Source organism: Pyrgilauda ruficollis, unplaced genomic scaffold, assembly GCF_017590135.1.
Source record: "Pyrgilauda ruficollis isolate IOZ18807 unplaced genomic scaffold, ASM1759013v1 scaffold94, whole genome shotgun sequence".
NCBI lineage: Eukaryota > Metazoa > Chordata > Aves > Passeriformes > Passeridae > Pyrgilauda > Pyrgilauda ruficollis.
Genome location: NW_024531488.1, coordinates 1049777 through 1060026, shown reverse-complemented (window position 1 = coordinate 1060026; position 10250 = coordinate 1049777). Strand labels below are relative to the sequence as shown.

Genomic DNA, 10250 nt, shown 5'->3' with positions numbered 1-10250 from the left:
TATATATATAATGTCTCTCTATATAAATAGGTATGAAAAATATGAACATATCTACAAAAACATAACCAGGAAAATGTTTCTACTGCAATACGCTGTAACTATAATAATAATAACATATACTAATTATTGACCTCCCTACTTAAATTCTGTTTTACATACTACTACTACTACTACTGATTATCACACTGATTTTTTTTCTATGACCAGAAACAATTACAGTTTAACAGCAACACCACTACTTCCATGGCCACAGCAGTGTGCCATGGGGGAAAAAAAAAAAAAAAAGCCCAAAGAATTGGATTTCCATTTTCCTTTCTTCCGCTGGCAACAGCTGAGTGTTCCATATCCATATTAAAATCTGACTTAGAGTGATGAATACTTACTAACTGAAGCAGTAATAGCAATATGAACATTTGAGTTTTATGTTGAAACCTGCATTTTCCTGTGAAGTGTTGATAACTTTTAACTGAAATGATACATCACATTTCTACAGCAAATAGTAGCAAGCATATTTTATCTTTCCACACAGTGCTATTACTACATACATCAGTAAAAGTACAAAAAGAGATGCATGGCTTTGAATAGCACATGCATCTCCTGTACTCCCAATGAACATGGCAACCAAGGGCTTAACAAGCAACACAGTAAAAACGGAGCCCTGCGGAGAAACGGAGAAAGTACGGAGAATCTTTCTGCAAAACAGCCTGACTTAGTGGCAGACCCAACTATCCCATTTTACTGTACAGCCAGCTACCAATGCCTGGTTTGATTTCTTCAAAGGTGAGGCACCTGACCTTCAGGCACCTACGTAAAAAATACTGTCTCCGGATGATGTCTATAGTTATTCAAAGTTATAGCAAAACCCTTCCCTGTTCATAATCATAGTGGAGCAGTTACTAATCTCAGCATCTCTAAGCCAATTAAAAAAAACTTAGAAATTACAGAAAGTATGTCTATGCATACATTTCTACTCTCTAATGAAAAAAATAATGGTCTTATGATTTTAAAAATAAAGAGGTATTTATCCAGGTAACACAATGCAATCTACAATTCTTCTTGGAATTCTTAAAATTTAACAGAAAAATAAGGTTAATACTAAAGAAGATATTGTTCCTGAAGAAACAGAAATTTTGTTTAAATAGCTAAAAACAAATTCAGTTAAAACCATTCACTAAAAACTATGACCAGAGCTTGCTACCTAAAAGGTACTAGTTTGTTTGCATTTGTGGTTTTAAAATTGGGTGTGTCTTATTTTGGTGGATTTTTTTTTATCTAGGAACACCACCTTTGAATAATTAGTTATCAAAAATACTTTGAGAGTCATTATTCAATATGCAAGGGGACCAAACAAAATTTAATCGATATAACTTGTGAGAACCTTCCAATATATTATCCATAGTTCACTGACTCTATTTCGATTTGCATCACCTGCTGCACCTTATATAATCAATGACTTTTTTACTATAAATACACAATTATAAATTAAAAAAAAAACCACTTTATCTTGTTTGTGTGACATTTTAAACTTAATTACTTTCTTAAAAAACTGAATAAACGTGACTTATGACATTATCGCAATGCAAACTTCTAAATAAATTAAAAAGAAACCACCAAACTACACAGTATTGTCTCTCAGTCTAGAACACAAAGACACTGGGATGATTAAAAATTGTATGAAGAAGACCATACCAAAAAAGCAGCTAGACTTCTTGGTGGAGAATCCCAGTCAAAACAACTGCTAATATAGCAGACAGCAGTAACGAGCGCCATGATACAATGCTTCATCCGGATGAAGTTCCTTAACAGTAGCTGTTAAAAAGATGAAAGATTGAAAAAATTTCAAAACACCAAAAAGTTTCAGGAGAGGCTCACACTAACAATACTGTCATTCTCAATTTGGGTGAAAGGCTGAGAAAATATTAAGCTCTCTAGCTCACAAATTGAGCAAGTTAGTTTAAAATCTAGGCTGAGAAAATATTAAGCTCTCTAGCTCACAAATTGAGCAAGTTAGTTTAAAATCTGAGACTTGGAAGAGAGAGAATTTGCTAATTCTGTCAACTGGCATTTGTTGAATTTAATTCTAGATGGTAAAAAAATTGTTCATCATTCAAAAGCCACTTGCAAAATTTCACAAATTATTTTGTTAATTAGATTTCAGTTTCATTAAGCCTTCAACAAATGTTGGCCATTTTTAATAAAAAGATGCTGCAGAACACTAACCTGAAACCATTCAAAACTACTGCTCTAATATAATTAAGATATCAGCACCATTTAACATTTTTAACAAATTTGTCTGCTGTGATGTATTTTGAAAGCACTGTTTTAAGTATTTACCAAAGTAATCTACATACTTTCAAATTACATGTATGTAAGACATAACAACTCTAGGTTTTGATTCAGGAAAATGTACTTAAATCCTCTAAAATGGCAACACTTCACCACAAAAAGCGAACAAACCAGTGAATTTGTGTACTGAGACACATAGAAAATGGTCACTCCTCCTGCCATCTGCAAAAGTCACAATGCCATTTTCATTTATGAAAGTAGGAAGAAGAATGAATCCTGAGTAAAAGGCTTTGTTGCTTCTTTACTGGAATGGTAGTGAAAAAATCAGCTTTAGTAACTGCATTACTCAATATTGCAAATGAGGAAATATTTTGCCTCTTGAAATGTTTTGTTTTATGAACTACATCATAAACTGATATAAAATTCATCCAGCAGGTAATTTAAACCATGCTTAAGTATACAAGCTTTCAGAAAAAAAGAAAGCAGTTCTGAGACCTTTGACTTTTCACTGAAAACAACAAAAATCTTGTTCCCATAGTCCAACAAATTCTCTCCATGTAAGATACAACATTTGTGGAACAAGAAAAAATGAGTCCAAAGTAGTTTGAGTGCAGAAAAATATGTGTTTAAATTTTTTTTTACGAAAGCATTAAAATTGTGTGTAGCAAAAATATTCAGAGAAAAAAGAAAGAGTTAAGACATTTCCTATTCCTGGGATTGCAAAGAATTTCAGTCTGGTATCACCATTGATTCAAACCTTATTCAAGTAACTTCCTTGAAATGTGGCTAAAAGAATGATGACTCTTTACCCTGCAACAAATGGAGAACTTTTGGGTCAAAGTTAACAGCAAAAATTTATGCAAGACTTATTTTACACGCACCTGTGCAATAATCTGATATGTGTGAAACCTGATGGTTTCAACTGTGTTCTTATTCATGTATTTCATGGAAATTAGGCAGCAATTTATAGAGGAGACACATTAAACCCATGTATTCTGTTTCTGACTTCTCAATCTATCATATTCTTTTGTAAACACATAATGAAAATGTTATTCTTTACTCTCAGCAGTATGATACCAGATATTTGAATGTGCACACTTGATATTAAGGATTTTAGAAGGGATTAGTGTTTCCTTACTCTTTACCTGTTTAGACAGTCTGTCTTCCTCTTCAATGTACTTCTGTTCTTTGGGCATTAAGGTTCGTATGCTGGCTTTCACCTATGCATTAAAATGCGCGTCAGTATTTCAAGTTTACTTGCTCCTCACTAGTTACAAAAGCTTCAATTCACAAAATTTACCAAGTTTCAAAGTCATGGCTGCCAAGCTCAGGACACATAAGCATACACAGAGACAAGAGTTGCTGCTCTGTACATTAGCAGCAATACCAGCAGCAGCAGCAACAAAAAGAGTGGGTGTGCCAAGCAGTGGCAGAAGAGTATTCTGTAGTATACATCAAGGCTTAGAGAAAATGAGGAATGACAGAAATTCTCTACAAATCAGGAACAAAAGCTTTCATGAAACTGAACTCTTTAGCAGTACAAAAAAACCCAAAGTTAAGACTTACAGCATTAAAAATCACATCTATTTCAAGATAGATGACCCCCTTTGTTGGCCCTGTCAGCTGCTTGTTTTTCAAGACGTAGGCTTTCTGTTCACCATTTTGAATCTGCAGGAAAAGGACATGACAGCCGTCTGTCTTGCGGTCTCCGCTGAATACACCCCCCCGGTGACCCCTGACCCCCAGCTGCTGAAACTGACAGAGAACCCAAAACAACTGTGGCAAGTCTGACAAGTACCTGTTCATTACCAGGACCGAGTCTGTCAGGAAAAATTAACTATCATGGGATTCAACATGGCCGTGAATAGAGTATGTTAAAATTTTAGTGTTCTTATTACAGACCTTGGTTGAGAAATGACAGACTCAGAGCTGCAAATTTTTTTATTTTTTTTCTCTTTCCCTCCTTCAGTGGGAAAAATTCAGAGCAGTATGTCAGGTGAATGAAGCTTACAGACAGCAATGGTATAGCAACTTTGCCTAGAAAGTCAGCACTTCGATCGCGGTCTTCGTCGTAAACTGTCACTTCAAGCACTGAGTGGATGTCCTTTATATTGCTACAAAGAGAGAAGTACACACAGAAGAAATAAGTCACTTACACCAGTGGGTACCAAGGACAAAACTGTAAAAGGTTAACACAGATATCCGTCTATTTTTCCAAGCCATGGAGGAGAACTGAGATTAAGTGAATGAGACATCTCTGCATATGCATTCTAAGGGCTGCAATGATTACTTTGTCTCTCTTTCTCTCTCTCTCTCTCTCTTTGCAAGGCTTTTTAATCAAAATGCTATCTAAGGGCTGCAGTTATCACTCTTTCTCTCTGAAAGCTTTTCCAGACAAGTTTTCTGAAGGATGTTGCTTTAAATCTCCTGCCTGGGGTTTGCACTGCATGACCTGCAAGGAGCAGCACTGGGGGATTTACAGCCACCAGCAGAAAGACAGAGAGCTTTTAAAAGCTACTCCAAAACACCGCTACCCTTGTGGCAATTCTTACTGCAAATACAGGGAAACCTGTAGGTTTGTAAATAGAAAGAATTACAAGTTACAAGAGCTTATCCTTACACTAAGAACAAGTTCCTTGTTTCCGAAATTCTCATTTAATTACAAATATACAACAAATTACAGCACATAAAGAACAAATAATATGGAACAATGCATGTCTCAGGTACAACCGAGGAAAAAAGACTGCAAGCTATTAGACACTCCATTGCCATGCACAGGAAATGTCACTCTACATGTAAACTTTTGGGTGAAAAATTCATATTCCTTATTTGAATAAAAAAATTATTTGAGAGAACTCATATTTGATTGAATGGCTGACTCAGGAAATACAAATTCAAGCAAAGCAGTTCAACTTCAGTAAAATATACTCTTCCAGATGAGGGATTGCTAGCCCAAAACTTAACTAAGAAATCTGAATATAAATGCACATGTACATAGAAGGAAGGCCTTGAAAGCATTTAGACATTTTCTATTCGATTTCTGATTAGTCTTTTGTCCTCTACAAATCTAGGCAATTCTTTGTGCACAGAACACGGTCGAGAAGTAGAGGAAGATTAGTTATTGGCTCTATTGGTAAATAATTAAAAATATATTAATGAACCATTTAGCATGGTTTTGCAGATATAGAAATGAGAACTACTATAATAAGCCATTGAAAAGTACAACTACTGTGAGATTTTTTTTCTTTTGTTCTGAATTCATTTCTGAGAGCTCACTGCAGGTCACAAAAACCTGTGGATGCTAAATATATGAATGATAAATCTAGAGGGGAAAACCAAGATTAAAATCACACTGAGTTTTGACATTAAGGGCAAAATATAGCATGTTCACGTACAATAAAGTGAAGTAAGTGTACACAAAACTAAAGCTGCTACTGTTTTTGCAGAGGATTGTTACTGATTTCAGCAGCAGTGATCAGTTTTTTCTACTCATTGGTGTCACATTACAGTCAGATAGAGAGAAGGCAGAAAAAAAGGGCAATTGAGCAAGGCAAACAACAAGGACATTTTGTCGGTGGAAGACCTTTTTTCTATTTTGTCAAAGCATTTAACATCTTCAAAATAACACAAGGATAGAAGAATCAATCATATCACTCCCCAATCATTTGTTTTAGACTGCATTTTTTGCAATAGCTGGATTGTACTACTATGATACTAGATGATATTGTGAGAAGGGCAGTTAGTAAATGGAAACAAGTAGAAAGTATTAAATCATAATTCAGAGAAATATAAATGCATACAGAATTTCCAACTTTATGTAGCTATCTAATGTTTTTTACAGTTAACAACCACATTTTAATAAAGGTCATACTCACAGTATCTTTTTTTCCACACTCAAAACTTCAGGGGCAAATCCATCACATTGGATTTGACCCTTGAAACTCTTGCTGAACCTAACAAGAGTCTGGTGCGCATAGCATTACTCATACATGCTTTCCCAGAAACAGTCCTGGCATTTTTATGTTTAAAATTATACCACTTCTGTATTTTTTTCATGTTTTAACCCTCAAAACGTATTTGGATATTTAGTTAAGAAATATCAGTATGTCGTCATTATTCTCCTTTAGAACTGCCAGTAAGTATTTTTGTTCCTTCCCTCTCCAACACCCTCACCTCCAAAAAACTACCCAAAACCCACTGTCCATCCATTCCCCCCACCTAAATCCAAACACCTACAATGTGAAGATTTTGTTCCATTCTGGATTGAGGTTCCTGTAGACAGTATGTGTCAGCAGTCTGTCATTGTTCAGTTCAACTACACAAAATGGGTCACTTTTACCTGTAAGAGAAAATTTGGAACTAATTTTATGAACTAAGAAAACACATGATGAGCAAGCTTTAAGTAAAAAAAGTTTGGGGAGTTGTTTCTCATTTTCTGAGCTTTACTGTAATGGTCTGCACTATATTCAAGATATTCATATCACACTCTTCATGCCCATAGTCATTAACAATCTTTGCTAAAAGAACAATTCTTTTGCTTTAAAAAAAAGGGGGGGGAGGAGACTACAAAATCACCATACAGACTCTTCTGATGAAACACAGCATGTTCCTAGAAGTTGCCAAGCACCCTTGTGAGACAGCTAAGAGAACCTTACTTCAATGGTACCAATGATCCATTCACTTTAAAGATAACATAATGCAGGTATTTTGACATGAAGGAAAAGTATTATTCTGTATTATTTGTAACAACATAGCACCTATGAAAATTATCCAAAGACTATTATGCTGTATTATGTTTCACCCTGTACAAATCCTCTCCCCAAAATCAAAGAATCTTGATGACAGCCTCATATAAATGCCTAACAATTGGCAAATACAATTAAAGAATGAGATGGTATGGGCTGGAATGATGGGCTGTAGTCTCAGCACAGCAGAAAGGCAAACATGGTTGATATTTTATTATACATTAAAGCACAAAAAAGTAGTTTTGGATATATTTACAGAGAGGTCCCTCAGCATGAAAGTCACCAAATGAGAAAGTATGAAGTCGCTGCTTTGAAAATGCATTATGTTATAATTGAAGTAGGATAATGGAAATGGATATGGAGGTATATTTTTGTTGCCTTTAAAGAAAAGTAATGGGCAAAGCAAGTGTGTGTGTGTGTGTGTGTGTGTATGTGTGTGTGTGTGTGTGTGTGTAAGTGTATGTGCGTGTGTGTGTCCCTAAATATTAAATAGGCAGCTTACAGGAAAAGACTGTAGGCAAGCAGTGCTTAGATATGGAAAGTGCAAGAAAAATGATCAGAACTGCAAGTTTAGGAGTAGAACATGAAATTGAAGCTAAGCCTTTTAAGGTTTTATTTTGGAAAAGTGTGGTGGTTTAAGCCCACCAGGAAGTTAAGCTGCTTCCTTTTCCCCATCTCCTCTTTCAGGCGAAAGAAACTAAAGGCAGAAACGATGGGTTGAGGTAACAACTTACTGGAAACAACAATGAGATAAGAAAGCAAACAGTAACAGTGTATAAGAGAGTGTGATTACATGCAAAATGCTCCCTGAGTCTGACACACCACCCTCCACACATGGGATCACCCCACCACTCCCTACACCACGCTTTTTCCCACAAGCCTGAGACGATGAAAGTGGCACACAAACTTTCCACACCTGCACTTTTTTTCCCCAAGACCAAGACAGCGAAAAAAACCACAATGTTAGACAAGTCCTCCAGTTGGGATCAGCACCAACCCACCACTCCACTCGCCACACACCTTCCCAGAAAGGGAGAAAATGTCTGCCGAACCTCTGCACTGGCCATTTTCCTCCACCAGAAGCCATGGCCTCTTCATCTTGAAAGAGAGACTCCCTGACTGCCACATACCAGCCATGATTTGAGTGTGTAGAGTAACAGCCTAGACAAGCCCACATGCCTCCAGGCTCTACCCTCACACATCCTTGGCCTAAACTAGGACAAAAGGACAAGAAAAAAAGTAGACACCTGAATCTGATGCTTAAGATCAGCTTGGCTGTCTGAAAAAAGAGTGCTCCAAAGTGGGATGGGAGAAAGCAAAAGGTGGGATTGGTATCTTCAGCTTTCAGGGCAATCCTGAAATTACCTAGAAGGCTAAGCAGGGGTGGAGAGGTAGACCTAAGGAACAGCTATGATGGGAAAAACACAAATGAAAACATATGGGGCATGGTGGGAAGACCTCTTTCAATAAAGAGGCAATAAAGGGAAGAAATCTTTTGGGCTAAATTATTTAACTTGTATTTCAAATTATGTCAGTAATGATAACTGCTATAAATCTGTCCAAAAAGAGATACACTATCCTGATTTTATATTTTTATTTTCTCCAATAACTGGAAGAAGTAACCTTTGCCTTTGGCACAGTACAAGTGTACATATTATTTTCATGTAAATAGAAAGCTGAACAACAAATTGCTGCTTCCTGGACCCAGGGAAACTTTGTCTGATGTAAATGAACACTTGAGTTGCATAATGCCTCATGACCTGCTCTTCTCTTCAGACTTTCTTTGGGCAGTAAACTGTTCAAAATATATTGAATGTTGGCATTGGCATTCCATAATTAAATCTAGCATACTAGGCAACTGTGTTTCTCAGTATCTTCATTAACTCTGTACTATCTTTTCATGCATTATTAGAAACCATAAAGTGAGTAGCTACAGTAGCTACATTAATGATATTAGGGAAGCACATAATCTGTTTCATACCTTATACAAATGACAATGAAATCAATACTTAGACAAAGCTGTCCAGGGACCACAACTCCCAAATGGCAGTATTGATTTTGACTACACCAAGAGCTGATATGCATGTTATGTGCATATTATGAACTTTAATGATAAAGAATAATTGTTTTAAACACATTGTGAATTACAGTTAATTGGTGTTTACCTCCTCTAGGAAATCATATACTGCTGAATGTTTCCCAATATCTTGAAAAATTATACAATTCATTAGTAAGCAGAAGTTGATGTACCACACATCTCAAGGTTCTTCTATTTCACAAGTCTAGAAGGTGATAGGAAATCTAAACCATTTATATTGTTTGTGTTCTTTAGCTTTCAGGATTTGAAAAAGAAACACACAGAAGATAGTTAAAATAACAAGGCAGCACTGGCACAGTAGGTGGACGACTATATCTCATTTTTAAAGTATTATCAATCATATTTGCATATGGTGATACAATGTGAGTTGAGCTTATTAAACTTATACAGACACAGTAAATTACATTGCAGCATATACAGGCCATTTTCTATAAACAAAGAGAGGGTATTTACTACATTTATTTATTTTCTGTGCCTCTTGGCATGCACTTTTTCAATTACTTTACTTACGGATTTCCATGGATATCAATCAGTAATATGTAGCACTAATTACAGAGCTCCTCAGTCAAACCAAAGACAAGTGGTTTTCAGAAATGAAAAAATGCCTCACTTATAGTCAACATTTCACACTTCCTTCCTCCTATCATTTGAAAATACTACAAGAACAAATTTGAATAGAAGCAATATCATCACACGGTTCAAGAGAAGGTTCAAATACCATGGCTGACAAAGAGAAGTTTCCCAGCTTTGAACATCTTTGTTAAGGAATGTTGGTTTTATCATATTTACTAGGTTACAAAGTTCCCACATGCACCTTCACCATTGCCTATGGGCATTTCTTACATGTGCTGAAACACTCATAACCAAGCTGGGACTCTGAAAGGCACCACTCATTGCTGACATGCTCAACATACGGTATGTGCAAACATTGTTAAGATACTGTTAGTGAACGTGATCTAGAAAGACAGACAGAACAATGCATGAAGACTTGGTGAAATTCATATCTATCTGTCATCTTTCAAGTTTTCATTATTAGAAAGAGTAATTGCAATCTTAATTCTCACTGACAACCTTGGCAAACTGCTGCATTTCGAGAGTTTTCAAAATAATGGGATCATTCC

The 10250-nt window shown here is 36.0% G+C and overlaps 1 protein-coding gene across 1 annotated transcript in view; it reads right to left on the bottom strand.

Annotated features, from left to right (window-relative positions):
- MCTP1 (multiple C2 and transmembrane domain containing 1) overlaps positions 1-10250 on the bottom strand; it is a 211744-nt gene that overhangs the window by 90186 nt on the left and 111308 nt on the right. The window contains exons 11-15 of the mRNA XM_041489448.1: positions 6523-6625; positions 4298-4400; positions 3853-3954; positions 3432-3506; positions 1690-1809 (exon numbers count right to left, since the gene is read on the bottom strand). Coding sequence (XP_041345382.1) covers positions 1690-1809; positions 3432-3506; positions 3853-3954; positions 4298-4400; positions 6523-6625 — 503 coding nt within the window. The remainder of the gene's footprint in view (positions 1-1689; positions 1810-3431; positions 3507-3852; positions 3955-4297; positions 4401-6522; positions 6626-10250) is intronic.